At 37.3% G+C, this 15,239-nt stretch overlaps 1 protein-coding gene across 2 annotated transcripts in view; it reads right to left on the reverse strand.

The window, feature by feature from the left end:
* Window positions 1-15,239, reverse strand: part of NRPA2 (nuclear RNA polymerase A2) — an 89,728-nt gene that overhangs the window by 21,376 nt on the left and 53,113 nt on the right. For both annotated transcript variants that reach the window (XM_089999763.1, XM_089999770.1), the window contains 2 exons: window positions 8,144-8,271; window positions 7,990-8,069 (listed from right to left, as the gene is read on the reverse strand). In XM_089999763.1, the coding sequence (XP_089855889.1) occupies window positions 7,990-8,069; window positions 8,144-8,271 (208 nt within the window). The remainder of the gene's footprint in view (window positions 1-7,989; window positions 8,070-8,143; window positions 8,272-15,239) is intronic.

A 15,239-nucleotide genomic window follows, 5' to 3' on the forward strand; every position in this document is an offset into this window, starting at 1 on the left:
TAGTGTAAACCTTCATTAAACCAAGCAAGTTCTGTCATGGTCTATCCAATGCAGATTGAAAGATGGAGAAATAGGTCAGTTTACACATGAACTGATGTAATAGAGAATACAAGCTGAATATCATCTCATGGCATCGGGCCCACTTTTGGGGACAGAGGGAGAGGGTTTACCTAAAAGGGATCATTTTTATTCAATTTCACATTCAACAGCCAAAATAACCATCCCTCTTGTGTTTTTGGATCAAATCACCTTTAAAAAGTTGGGGATTTTCCCTAAAGTGAAACTCTACAAAAATGGGGGATTTGCCCTAATGTGAAACTCTAAGGAGTGAATTTTTGTTAGATTGACTTTCTTCCATCCCTAAGCAGTCTTTTTTGCAAAGTATGCCTAAAAACCGAGTCCTAGAAGCATAAACAAAGCTATTTTGAGTTTGGATCTTAATTTTTAAAGGAAGAAGATGACCTTTAAGCATAAAACCTCAAGGTAAGAGGCTGATTTACCATTTTTTGAAGGTTTTTTTTTTGTGTATTTTCACTGTTTTGACAAATTACTTCTACAAGAGACCCGACATGGAACCATTGCACATCAGATCATGAGAACAATCAGTTGACTAACAGTGCAAGTATTACAAGAGGCAGATCTGTAGGTAAATTTCCCGAATAAATCATCATTTGGCAGGTAGCAGGAAAAATGTTACCACATGCATCTCTAAAAAATTTCCAATGTTGTAAAGTGTAGATGCTTGAGTTATTGTAGGACAAGTAGAAGGACGATCATGGAACTATCCAGATATCCGGATTGACTATTCAACCCAAAATTCTCACAAGAATTATCGCAGAGCAGAAGAAGGACCCTCAGTATGAGAAGCTTATGGCACATATTCAACAGGAAGATTCCGCTTTTCGATGTAGCGAAGATGGAAGCATTAGCATGAAGGATCAGCTTTGAGTGCCCAATGACCCGAAGTTGAAGGAAGAGTTACTCGATGAAGCCCATAAAACCAAGTACACCATCCACCCTGTAGGTACAAAGATGTTCAAAGACCTGCAATGGAGGTTTTGGTGGAACAGGATGAAGGGAGATGTAGCAGTGTTTGTCTCAAAGTGCTTGACTTGCCAACAAGTCAAGATTGAGCACCAAAGACCTGGCGGAATGATGCAACAGACTGAGATTCCGCAATGAAAATGAGAAGGTATTATCATGGATTTCGTGGTGGGATTACCGAAAACTCGCAAGCACCATGATGCAATCTGGGTTATTGCGGATAGACTCACCTGCCCACTTTCTGCCCATTCAGATTAGTCCATCTCTTGAGAGCCTGGCTGACTTGTACGTCAAGACTTGTAGCCAAGAGTTACAACTAGCAATTTGGAATTGATAGACATTTGCTCTCATGGCCCATATAGCTACTATCAGTGCACTACTAGTTGTGGCTATTATTAGACAGTGGGATCTTAGGCACTTGATGTAAAAAACGCCTTTCTTAATGAAAACTTGGAGGAAGTATATATTATATGTAGTTGCCACCCAGTACATCAGATTCTGAGTGGAAAATTTTTAGACTTCTCAGAGCATTGTATGGAATTAAACATGCACCTAGAGCCTAGTTTGACAAATCCAGTAATGCAGTCAAATTACTTGACCATTTCACCCACTAAACCAAACTCAAATCGACAGATGGTGAGCCAAAGCCACTTGTTGACCTACAGTATGGCACCAGTTAATTGTGAACCTCATTTACTTGACCATTTCACCACCAAATATTGTTTATGCAGTGTATTAGTGAGTCAGTTTATGAGTGTATGTCATACAGTTCATCTAGAAGCAATATTGAGGATCATTCATTATGTCGGAGACATTGCACTGTGTTGTTCATTTCGTCAAGCTCCTCACTAGAACTTAGAACGCATAGTGATCCTCATTTTTGAAATGAAATAGGATGCAATGATCTACTACAAGATTTTGAATCTTTCTATAAGATTCATTAATCTCTTGGAAGAGTAAGAAGCATTAGAGAATTGCATTGTCTACAGCAGAAGCCGAGTATTAAGTCATGGTGCAGGCTACAAGATAATGACTTCTAAGAAGTATGAGTATTACTATCATTATCCATACTTTTGCATTGTGATAATCAAAGTGTCGTCTATATCATAAAGAATCAAAAAGAATCATAGTTTCATGAGGCTACGAAACATATAGAGATTGATTTCACTTTGTGTGAGAGGAGTATCTCAATGACACCATCTCCTTGCCCTATATCATTAGCATATCGAATTGCCAATGTGTTTATTAAGACAACCAACAATTCAATTTCACACCTCCATCTCCAAACCCGCTAGGGTTCTTATTACATCATCTCGAGTTTGAGGGGAATTGTGAAAACAGTAGGTTGGCTGTACCTTGCAAACACAGTTAGCATTATTATGTTATGTAACATAATATACATAGTTAGTTAGAGTCACTTTTTGTAGTTAATCTTTATTTTTTGGGGGTTATTTTGACATTGTCGTTTTCTTTGTTGTGTGCCCCAATAAATAGGGTTGACTCTTTGTATTGTGTATTTTAATTCATGAGACTTTAAGAGGTTAACCATCCATCATGTGTAAGATCTTATATTTTGGTAACATTTTATGAGATTTTCGAAAATTTGTTTAAATCTGGGAGAAAAATCGTTTGAGGCTCGACTTTTAGATTGATGCCTTTGAGTCCGGATTTGACCCAGGTCTCATCGACAAGGTCGAGGCGAGCCAATCAAAACGTGGTAGAGAGTTTTATTTTTTACCTTTAAATTCAAGCGAAATTTGGGTTAATTTCAGACAAAATTCAGAATTTCATATGTGTGTTATATGTCGTTGGAAGAGTCTCGAAATTCTGAGCGCGACGGTACTTTATTTTCCTCGATTTGGGCTATGGTTGGCCCGAAAATCGCGTTTTTCTGAAAAATGAGCGGTTTGTCGAAACGGATCCGGAATTGAATCAGACTGGATCCCAGGCCTATGATCCAAATTTTTATTGATTTGGGTCCTAATTTGGTCCTACTTAAATCTGGTTTGGGTCCACATCTAGATCCACTTTCGCTATGGGTATGGGTTTGGATCTTGGATCCGGATCCGGATCCAAATCCATGTCCAATGTCTTTCCTAGCTTTAAATTCAATTTAAAGTGTTATTTTGAGGTTAATTATAGTTATAAAGCCTCTAGGGTAAGTTTGGTTCTTTTTGGAAGGTTATAAGTAATTTTTATTAATTAAAAATTAAAAATTAATTATTTATTTATTTAATTAAATACAATTCCGAAATTTAATTGTTGGGCTGAGTGGGACTCTCCAAAAGAGTCTCTATGCTTACCTAAAAGAGTTTAGGAAAGTTAGAATTCATAAAAGAAGGGAAAAGTCAACATTTGGAGAAATTTTTAAAAAAAATGGAAACTAGCCTTAGAGGGGGAGTTTCCAGAATTTTTGGAAACTCTCTCAAGAAAGAGGGCTGGAGAAGGGGTAACATGACCCCCTCTCCCTCACCTTATAAAAGAAAACAAAGAAAGAGGAAGAAAGGAAGGAGAGAGAGAGAGAGAGAAGAGAGAGAAGGAGAAAGGAAGAGGAAGTGGAGGAGGAAGCCATTGAAGCTCCAGCCATATTCCACCATTTTTTTCAGCTTCTCTTGCAAGGTACGGGTTTCTCTCTTGTTTCGGATGAGAAAAAAAAAGAACATGGATTTGATTTCCATGTGATATTTTTGAGAGAAGTCCATGAGAAAGGGTTAGATCTAAATATCTACTCTAGGATCATGGTCTAGATCAATGTTTTTCTTCTCTTTTGAAATCTGTATATATTTATGAATATATATATATATATATTTACATATGTATATGCCGGTTTTTGTGTCGTAGAGCTATGAAACTGGACCGATCTATCATGTATTTAACATGTACAGATCTGGTCCAGATCTTGTGTTCAATGTTTTGGAAATACTGAAATTTTTGACCGATTTACATTAAGTTTGGAGTGGTTCTCATCTGCATCTGCACCTTGCTCACCATCAGAACACTCATCATACATTTGTACAGTGTCCCAAAATTCGATTTCCTTTGTTTATGTTCATACCTGATTTTTCCCCATATCACTACATCATGGGTTTGCATCAGCATGAGAATCAAAGTTACTCACCTATCGGCTTTTTGCAGTGTCTTGATTGGTGGATCTGATATATGTTTTGAGGCTGAGGAATAGAATGAAATCTTGGTGGTCCTCTTCAATTTACACGAAAAAAAAAACAACACTTGAGGGGTTAGCAATGTCGGACAGGCCCCCTGCCAGTCCTGGCTGAATTCAGCTAGGCCTCGACAGGCTTGACAGGTCTGTCGAGCCTGCTGAACCCAGCAGAGTGGGCTCGGTTGGGATGGCTGTCAGACCAGCCGAACCCAGTTCGGCTGGCCTGACAGGCCGGCCTGGGTGCAGTCGGGCCCAGCCGAGTACTCGGCTGGGCATAGGTTTAAAACTCAGAAAAAAGAAAAAAAAATTATTATTTTTAGTCAAAAAATTTTGATGACTTGTGGACTGCCAGGCCTGTCCCAGTCTATCTGCTTAGTTCGCTCGTTACTACCAGTCGGCTGGGCAATTTCGGCCTTATCCCCAGCCGACCTACATGTCGGCTGGACACTGTTTCTGGGCCCAGTGTGGCCCATTTGGACTGGGTGCTGCTGGGTTCATGGTTCAGTTTTTGCTTTCTGTTGGTCCAGTTTAGCATGAGTATACTGATTTCTTTTTGGTACGGATATATATATATATACGTGTTAAGAGCTCAGTTGATGGTTCAGTAGCATTTTTAACTTGTCGATCAACATCATGTTTGGTTTATGTCATGTGTCCTGTTATATCGGTTTATACCAGGCGATTTTTTTTTATGCACAGGGCTATGCAAAGAATGAGATGATCACATGCTTATACTTAGAAGACCATGCTTAGTTCAAATGTTATGGCACAGTTGCTCTACATACACGTGCATACGTGGAATTTATACGTTGTTGCCTGTAAATGATTGCATGAGTATTCATATCTTGTAATTTAAATGATTCATGAATGAAAGCATGCATTTGACGTGAATACAGGCATTGGACATGATTATGAGCATTGAATGAAAGCACGCATTTTAACTTGGATATTTGTGAACTCATGCATATGCTTATGAATTTATTGTTTCATGCACATCTCAAAATTTTGCATGCATGAATGTGCATTGAAAAAGTGTATGAAAATAATGCATATAGAGGCATGTGATTGACGATTTTTGCTGATGAATGCATTAATGGTTAATTGGATCATCAGGTGGCTGGGTGAGCTTCGAGAACAGGTTGTTCTCTGTTTTAATTGTTTTGATGCAGTGCAAAAATCAAATGTGATATTATGATTTTCCTGCAGTGCTCCTTGTTGTCATGGGTTGTGGTCCTGTGAAGAACTTGGCATGCTATTTTGCAAGCTTATGTTATTAATTTTGCATGTTGATTTACAAACGTAAAAGAGATGAATTAATAACAAAATAAAAGAAAGTAAAGAACAGTGTAATTTATGTCTCCTTAATGTCCCTTCTTTAGTGTGCGGAATCTTGGAAGTCACGGTTTGAGAGAAACCATGAGGATACAAAAACTTTGTGTGTGTTGTTGTTGCCCCTGAACTCAATATTGAGGTTATTCTCCTGGCCACGGTTTTAGGGAGAGTCTGTCACTTTACTTGTGGGGGTGTGTTTGACACAGCTGTTGTTGTTTTGGTATACCAAGAAAGTGGCGTCAGTGGATGTTGTTTTCCATGGTGTTCCCGACATTGGATGTTGTTTCCAATGTTCTGATGGATGGTGTTGTTTCCTGATATCGGTCGAGGGCTAAGTCTGAAACCCAGTAATAAAATACAAATTGTATGTCATGTTATCCTGGGAACTCTACTTGACCTCAGAGATTTTTACCAATTTGGTGTATCCGCGAGCAACGGTAATTAAAAAGAAGAACTTAAATTGTGTGCATTTAATAGGGCATGCATATGAAAAAAGGAAAACTTAAATGAAAGATAATAAAGGGTTCATGCATTGCACATAAATCATGCATATTTCTGCTATGCATTAGATCATGCATATTTACTTGTCCTCTTAATTGTTATTTGTTGATGAATGCATGATGTTGTTCCTTTAATGCATGTTAAATGTTTTTATTGCTTAAATTGTGATCAATGTTGCTTAGTTAATGTTCCCTCATGCTTAATGTTTATTTCCTTTTTGCGTGAATGGTTAATTATCTTATGAATTGGTTATAACTGTATCCCTCTAAAATATTACATGAATCTTATTTATCTCTTTTATTCTTATTTGATTCACTAGAGGGACATGTACGCAGAATTCTTTGAATTCCGACACCCTACTTTTGTGGTTTTTCGCAGTCGCAGGTGATCAGTGAAGTCGACTCGCTTCTAGGGGGATACGAGGGTCACATTTGCTTCAGACCGCTTCACTTACGGACAGAGTGGCTCTATTTTTGTTTTTTTTAGTTCTTTTTACTTCCTTCAGTTGTTACTCCACTTTTGACTTGAGTATGAGACTCTTATTAATTCATTAATAAAGAGTTTGGTTGTTTGGTTATGGATGATAAATGTAAGTTTGTTTATGGTGTGTGGTTATCCAGTTGAAATTGGAACTGTATGGACCCCAGGTCTCTGGGAAGATTTCTCCAACTCTTTCAAAAAAAAAGTTTCTGCATTTTTAAGGGGTATGAGTTAGGGTCGTTACATCATGTGTGTATGTGCATGTATTTCTCCTCTTGCTTCCTCTCCTAACACCAGCTTGAAGGTCCCACTAGAACATAAAATAGAGATTTCTGGTACAGGTTCTTCTGGATACACCTCTCTTCACTCTCTTCTTTATCACTCACTTCACTATCTTCCACTATGTAAAATTATAGGGTTTTACGTTTGTGGCCGGGTCGCTACCTCATCACAGTTACAGTGCTCCATCATTTGCTCATTTGTCACCTTTTTTTATATTTATATTTTTTTATACAATGGGTTGAATTATTTTTTGTGGTCCTTGGAGGCCTCTTTGGCTGCAACAAGAAGCCATTTAGTTCCAATAACTAGATACAGATATAGGCCAAACAATAAACATCATAAACTGTCTAAGCATCTTATCGAAAATATGGAGCATAAATTACAGCTAAAACATATTTAATCCATATCCAAGAACTGAGTCTAATGCATCTGGATCAAAATATGGAGCATAGATCCAAAGAACCAAGAGGAGATCCAAATGCTTGAAGACATAGTAAAAAATAATTGAGTGTGGGATCAAGAAAAGGAAGGGGAATTGAACAACCAAAGTAGGAATAAAGCAACAAAGTTTAGTTTCTCTAGTTCATGAAGGGGGATAACAGCCCAGTGGTTATTAGCCACTGATATTCATTGCTTTTATGATTTAACAATGAATTTAGGGAAAACAATCATTTTTCCTTCTGGCCCAAGCAAATTATGAACATCATACTACAATTAATTAAGAAATATAATTGTGCATATTAATATCAGCACCTATATTAAATACATTAATACTGAACCACATGCAATCCTACATACATTTCCAAACTTTTTTCTTCTATAATAATAAAATTGCTTGCTTACCAAGAAAGTTGTTGCTCAAACTAATTGGTTTCTTTTATTTAAAAAGAAATGAGAGGAATTAATCATCTTATTTAATTAACTTAAAAATATTCAAACACACAAATGTTCCTTTGAAGCCCCCAAATTGATTATGCAAAAAAAATATATCAGCACTTCAAGCTACCAAAAACTCGAAATCTACCATAAGTAGGAAATGTTTTGTTTTAGTCTCTCTGATAGACCCCAAGACCATGAGAGAAACTAAACTACAGAAAATTTGAAAATACAATGTTTGCATGAAACAACCATAAACTAGTACAAGATCTACAAAGGTCGCCAACAAAAGAATAGGGCCTAAAACTTACGGCATGTAGATGTCATATGGTTCAACAAACCACACAATGGCCCATCAGGTGTGTGAACAGGGCAAAGGAATCCCCATGACCTAAAAACAAAAGCAAGCAATTAGAACCGGAAAGTATCTAGCAAGTTGAACTAAAACAATGAGAAGAAGTTTACTCAGGTAGCAGCTTGCGCACACTTGTTGTACGCATATGCACAAAAAAAGAACCCCTATGGATAGATCGAAAATGAGATATAAAACGAAGGAAATTAAGCCTTTCTGCAACAACCGTCATGCCAGACACCTGTTGAACAAGGAGCTTCCCCAGTTAGGTAGTATCATGAAATGAATTTAAAGTGTGGCCATCAGACTAAGAAATTGCAGAATGACAAAAAAATACAAATGAATGTAGAAACACCTTTTCCATTAACAATAATAAAGAGATCTCCTAGTAGTCTGCTACACTTAGCAAAAGGTTGTTCAGTAAGGAGAGTGTCAGTGTGGATGAATCAATAAAAAATTCTAGCTGGCTCATCAAGTTCAGGTCAGTCAGCCAAGCAGTTCAGATGTCACAGTGAAGAAAGGTGATGAGCCATAACAAATATGCACTAGTAAGAGAGACAAAGAAGTGAGAAAAGGTCCAGAAGAGAGCGGATAACAAAAGGATATCACATAGCACCTATATGCTTAACCCAGTCAAAATTTTGTGATGGTGGGCATGTGGCCATGCAATATAAGACCATGCTGGAACCACAATAGTACTTGTCGCCCAACAAGAAATCAATGACCAGTCCTAGCCAAAACTGTTCCCAGCCATTTGATCTTAATGCACAACTGCCAAAAATTTTCCAGTAAAGAGTTGGTAAGTCCAAAACAATAACCTTGAAAATTCAGGAAATCCTTTCCAGCCATACATTCCACCAGGTTGTGAACAGATTCAACAGAAACCATTTTCATAGTGTCACTCATCTTTTACCTCTGCCTTTCAGGCCAAACACTAAAATATCAAAAACAGAATGAAGATATTTTCAAACAAACTAGAGACCCATCCTAATGGGTCGGATGGCTCTTCACAAATGAGAGATGGCAGGTTCATATACCAAACCCTCTCTTGAATTCAAAGTGTTTTAGAAAAGAAATATTTTACTTCTCAAAAAAAGTAAAAACAGTACTTCGCAAATCAAGATACATTTTCAATCTGGATTTTTGCAAGTTCCTATTTCTATTTTAACCAACCTTTTAAAACATGATATTTTCAACATATTATAGTTTAACCAATTTGCCTAAAAGGCCTAGGGTTCGTTAAAGATTTTATATATATAAGCAGAAGCAGGGGTATTCGATGCCAAAATTTTGATCCTTTATCATCTTTTTTTAAATGACTCTCATGCCATGTTCTTTTGATATGTAATTATGAAATTTGTCAAGACATTTGCATTTTTTCCACAAAAAACCAAGTGTTACTTACATGGCACTTCTGTAATTTTCCAAGTAATAGAAATGACTCTCTCTCTCTCTCTCGTTAAGATGTACGTATATAATATATATAAAGTATACATACATTATATATTTTTTTATCATTGAAGTATATTGTTAAAATATATGTAATTCATATATATATATATATATATATATTTATATATATATAATACCCGATAGGGGTATTTCTGTCATTTCACAAGTACCCGATAGGGGTACTTGTTTTTCTTTGTTTATTTTTCTCTTTATTTTTTGTAAAATGTATTTTTTATTTTTTTGTTTTTTGCTCACTCAAAAGGGGCCCCACCATGTAGTCGATGGGGCCTCCAACGGTCACATTAGTGACCGTTGGGGGCTCCCAACGACTACATGGGGAGCCCCCTAGGTGGCTCTCCTTTTAAGGCCTCTTGGCCCTCTCCCTCTCCTCCTCTTGTGTATAAATAGGGGTGCTCCCCTCTTGTATTTTTCACTCTTGAGAGTTCTCTCTCTTTCAATAAGAGGCATTTATATTTTTATGTTGTGTTGTCTCTTGTGGGTTTGGGTATTAGCCCCTCTTTGTTTGTTCATTAATAGATGTTGTAAGTGCTTAGTGCACTCTTTGCTTTTCCGCATATTTCATTACATGGTATCAAAGCCTTGTGTATGCTCTTCATTTTAATATAGCTAGTGGTGTAGCTATATTTGTTTTTTGTTTCTCTCTCCTTGATATTCTCTTGTAAGTGGTTGTTATGGAAGGAGAACAAAAGATTGATCTCTCCTTCAAGCTCAATGGTTCCAACTACATGATGTGGGCCGCCGCCATGGAAAACAACCTCAAAGGGAAAAAGCTTTGGGGATACGTTATGGGCACCATTCCGGAACCACAACTCCAACTAACTAAGATGGAAGGCGATCAAGAAAAGGCTCTTGAAGGAGATGCCCGCATAAAGGCCATTGAAGATCACCAATCTAAAATAGAAGATTGGGAGAGTAAGCATGCCAAGATTCTTGCTTGGTTCATGAATAATGTGGAGCTCAAGATTTGCGCCAACATTGCCAAATTTAGGATGGCAAATGAAGCATGGTTCTTTATGAAAGGTATGTCTACACAAAAAGACCTTGCTCGTCAATTCTTCCTTCAAGAAAAAATCCGGACTATCAAGCAAGGAGAAATGAGTGTTAGGGATTACTTTAGCACTCTTGGCCCTCTATGGGATGAGCTATCCTTACTAGAACCAAAATGGGTTTCTAGTATAGATGTGGAATTAAGGAGAGAACAAATGGAAAAAGAACACTTTTTCCAATTTTTACATGGGCTTAGGCCCGAATATGAACAAGTTAGATCCTCCCTCCTACATAGATCAAAGCCTCTTCCCTTGGAAGATGCCATAGCCGAAATATGCCAAGAAGAAACCCGTCTTGGCATGATTAAAGGAGGAAATGATGTCTTGGCCGTATCCAAACCCGGCAACCATATGAAAACCTACAAACCTCCACATTTTGGAAGACAAAATAACTATAATGGCAACTATAGAAAAGCCATTTGCCATCATTGTCAAGAACCGGGTCATATAAGACCTAATTGCCCTAAGTTGAATGAAGCACCAAAAAATAAAGTTGCTTCCGTTGAAGAAGCTACTCAAAAGAAAGAGGAAGCAATCAAAGGAACGGACTCGTTTTCTCTTGCTCAACCATCGGAGGCACTACAAACTCTACTCAAGATTCCATCAACTTCGGGTGCCGCCGTAGCTTCCTCCTCTCCTCCAGGTATGTCGTCTTGGATCCTTGACTCTGGAGCTTCTTTTCATATGACCCCCCTTGAAAATGAGCTTTCCGATTTATGTAATAATTTTAAAAACTCCTATGTTTCAACTCCCGATGGTACATCTTTACAAGTTAAAAGTCTTGGAACCTTAAACTTTTTAAAAGACTTCTTTGTGCCAAACGTGAGAGTTGTACCTCAACTTAATTTAAATCTCCTCTCTGTTGCTCAAATATGCGATCATGGATGTAAAATCTCCTTCTCAACTAAGGATTGCTCTATACAGGATCTCCTGTCCGGAAAGCTGATTGGGCAAGGCCATAGAAGGGGAGATCTCTATTACATGAGCAACTTGAAACTCCCCATTAACTCTTTTTGTAACCATGTCCAAGATAAAAATATTGATATTTGGCATCAAAGACTTGGACATCCAAGTTTCTCAAAAATGTACTCCTTTCCATTTGGAAAGAAATTTTGTAATGAGAAACATTTTGTTTGCAAGAATTGTATTTTTGGCAAAATGAAATCTACTCCTTTTCCAAACAGGACTTTTGTATCCAAAAGACCTTTTGAGTTAGTCCATTCGGACGTTTGGGGTCCTTCCCCCGTCATGTCTAAAGGAGGGTACTCCTATTATGTCACTTTCATCGATGACTATACTAGGTATGTATGGATCTACTTTCTCAATTTAAAATCCGAAGTCTTTGAGTTTTTTAAAAAATTTCATATGATAGTTAAAAATCAATTTTCAAGTAATATCTCTACTCTTAGATCCGATTCGGGTGGAGAATATTTATCAAATGAATTTCAAAACTATTTAGAAGTAAATGGGATTTGTCATCAAAGATCGTGTCCTAGGACTCCTCAACAAAACGGCTTGGCCGAAAGAAAGCATAGACATATCATGGAAACTACTAGGACACTCCTTATTTCCAAAGAAATTCCAAAGAATTTTTGGGCCGAAGCGGCCTTAACCTCAACTTATTTAATAAATAGAATGATATCTTCATCCTTACAAAATACATCTCCATACGAAAAACTATTTGAAAGAACACCTGACTTCAATAGATTAAGAGTTTTTGGATGTAAATGTTTTGTCCTTACTCATAAACGAGACAAATTATCTCCTAAAGCTATTGAATGTGTTTTCTTGGGTTATGGAGAAAATAAAAAGGGTTTTAGATGTTTTGACTTGAAAAATAACAAACTCTATGTATCCAAAGATGTAACCTTTTTGGAAAATGAAAATGGTTTTGAGAAAACTAAAGACATTGACGAAAGTGAATATACTTTTTTATTTGATCTTCTATCTCAAGAAGATGAGACTCCTCAAGAAGAGGAAATCTCTAATGAGTCTTTGAATGACCTAGAGGAAATCCATCTTGATAATGCTGTAGATGAGAATAATAGACCAATCCAAACATATGTTAGGCGTGGTCAACAAACTCAGATAAGTGCCTTAGAAAAATACTCTCAAGGATCCGACATTGAAGAAACATCTTTAAGGAGATCCAGTCGGATCTCCAATCCTCCAAATAGGTTTGTTTCCTATGAGTCCCTAACTCCTAGATATAAAGCATGTCTAATTGCATTACATTCATTTCATGAACCTTCACACTATAATGAGGCCAAAAATATTCCCCAATGGGTTGAAGCCATGAACTTAGAGCTTAGTGCCCTTGAAAAAGCAAAAACTTGGGAAATAACTTCGTTACCCACTGGAAAGAAATCAATAGGATGTAGATGGGTCTTCAAAATTAAAACCAAGAGTGATGGTTCATTAGAACGTTATAAAGCACGATTAGTAGCTAAAGAATATGCTCAGGAATATGGTATAGATTATGAAGAAACCTTCGCACCGGTTGCTAGAATGACTAGTGTTAGGACTCTTATTGCTATTGCGTCTGTAAAGAAATGGCCTATCTATCAACTTGATGTTAAGAATGCATTTCTAAATGGCGAATTAAATGAAGAAGTTTACATGGATCCCCCACCAGGAGTATGTATTGGTAAAAATAAAATTCTTAAACTTAACAAGGCATTATATGGTTTAAAACAAGCTCCAAAGGCTTGGCATGATAGATTTAGTAATGTAATGACAAGTTTAAATTTTCATTCATGTTATACTGACACTGCTTTGTTTGTGAAAAGTGCAGGGTCTTCTGTAGTTATTTTACTACTTTATGTTGATGATATGATCATCACAGGAAGTGATGAGCAAGGCATTAATGATATTAAAAAGGTTTTGAAAGAAAATTTTGATATGTCTGACCTTGGTTTCTTAAGATATTTTTTAGGAATTGAAGTGGCGTACTCTCCTCGAGGGTACATTCTCTCTCAGATGAAACTTGCTGCTGACATCTGTTCCAAATCGGGTATCTCCGATGACAAGAAGACAGAAACCCCAGAAGTCATCAATGCAAAATTAAGGTTGGAAGATGGAACACCTCTCGAGGATCCTACTCCCTACCGGCAACTTGTTGGGTCTCTAACCTATCTATCCATCACACGGCCAGACATTGCTCATGCCGTCCACTCTGTCAGTCAGTTTCAACATGCACCTACAACCGTGCACATGAGTGCAGTCTTAAGGATTGTCAGATATATCAAAAATACCATAACTAAGGGAGTTTTTCTTTCTTCCGCCTCGTCACTTGATTTAATTGCTTATACCGATGCAGATTGGGGAGGAAATCCCAATGACCGTGTCTCAACTACCGGTTTTTGTGTTTTCTTAGGTGACTCTATGATTTCGTGGAGATGCAAGAAGCAACACAAAGTATCATTGTCCTCGACGGAAGCAGAATATCGTGCTATGGCCACTACAACCATGGAACTTGTGTGGCTAAGAAGTCTCCTCAGTGATATGGGCATTGTCATCTCTACTCCTTCAAAGATGTGTTGTGACAACAAAAGCGCAATCTATATTGCAAGCAATCACACCTTCCATGAGCGTACTAAACATATTGAGATGGACTGCCATTACGTTCGGGATGAATACCTAAGAGGAACTATAGCACTACCTTACGTCACATCAGAGTACCAGTTGGCGGACTTCTTCACTAAGGCTCTTGCGGCTCCTCGGTTTTTGTTTCTCCTTAACAAGCTTTCGGTTATATCCCCGTAAAGCTTGAGGGAGGGTGTTAAAATATATGTAATTCATATATATATATATATTTATATATATATATAATACCCGATAGGGGTATTTCTGTCATTTCACAAGTACCCGATAGGGGTACTTGTTTTTCTTTGTTTATTTTTCTCTTTATTTTTTGTAAAATGTATTTTTTATTTTTTTGTTTTTTGCTCACTCAAAAGGGGCCCCACCATGTAGTCGATGGGGCCTCCAACGGTCACATTAGTGACCGTTGGGGGCTCCCAACGACTACATGGGGAGCCCCCTAGGTGGCTCTCCTTTTAAGGCCTCTTGGCCCTCTCCCTCTCCTCCTCTTGTGTATAAATAGGGGTGCTCCCCTCTTGTATTTTTCACTCTTGAGAGCTCTCTCTCTTTCAATAAGAGGCATTTATATTTTTATGTTGTGTTGTCTCTTGTGGGTTTGGGTATTAGCCCCTCTTTGTTTGTTCATTAGTAGATGTTGTAAGTGCTTAGTGCACTCTTTGCTTTTCCGCATATTTCATTACAGTATATATCATGTATATATACATTAAATATATTTATTTATCACTGGAATAGGTAAATGCCTTATGGAGGTATTTTTGTCTTTTCTTCTTGTAATAGGTTTTGTCCTCTAGTGACAAATTTTCCTTTTTTTCTTTTTTTCTTTATTTTTATTTTTTTGTTGTCTTTATCCCAAAGATCAAGGATATTAAAGGGTCTTTGCCCTTAGAGTCATTGGAGGCATCCCAACGGCTATATTTATAGCAGTTGGGAGCTCCCAACGACTCTATGAGAGCCCCATTTTAGCTCTTTCATTTTGTATATAAGGGACGTCTTGTCCCCATTTTATGTAATGCTTCTCTTAGACATTCATGCTCAATAATATCAATATTTTTTATATTTTGTATTCTTCTCTTTTGTTCTTTAATGA

The sequence above is a fragment of the Nuphar pumila genome, chromosome 1 (genome assembly GCF_984573655.1).
Source record: "Nuphar pumila chromosome 1, dmNupPumi1.hap1.1, whole genome shotgun sequence".
Taxonomy (NCBI): Eukaryota; Viridiplantae; Streptophyta; class Magnoliopsida; order Nymphaeales; family Nymphaeaceae; genus Nuphar; species Nuphar pumila.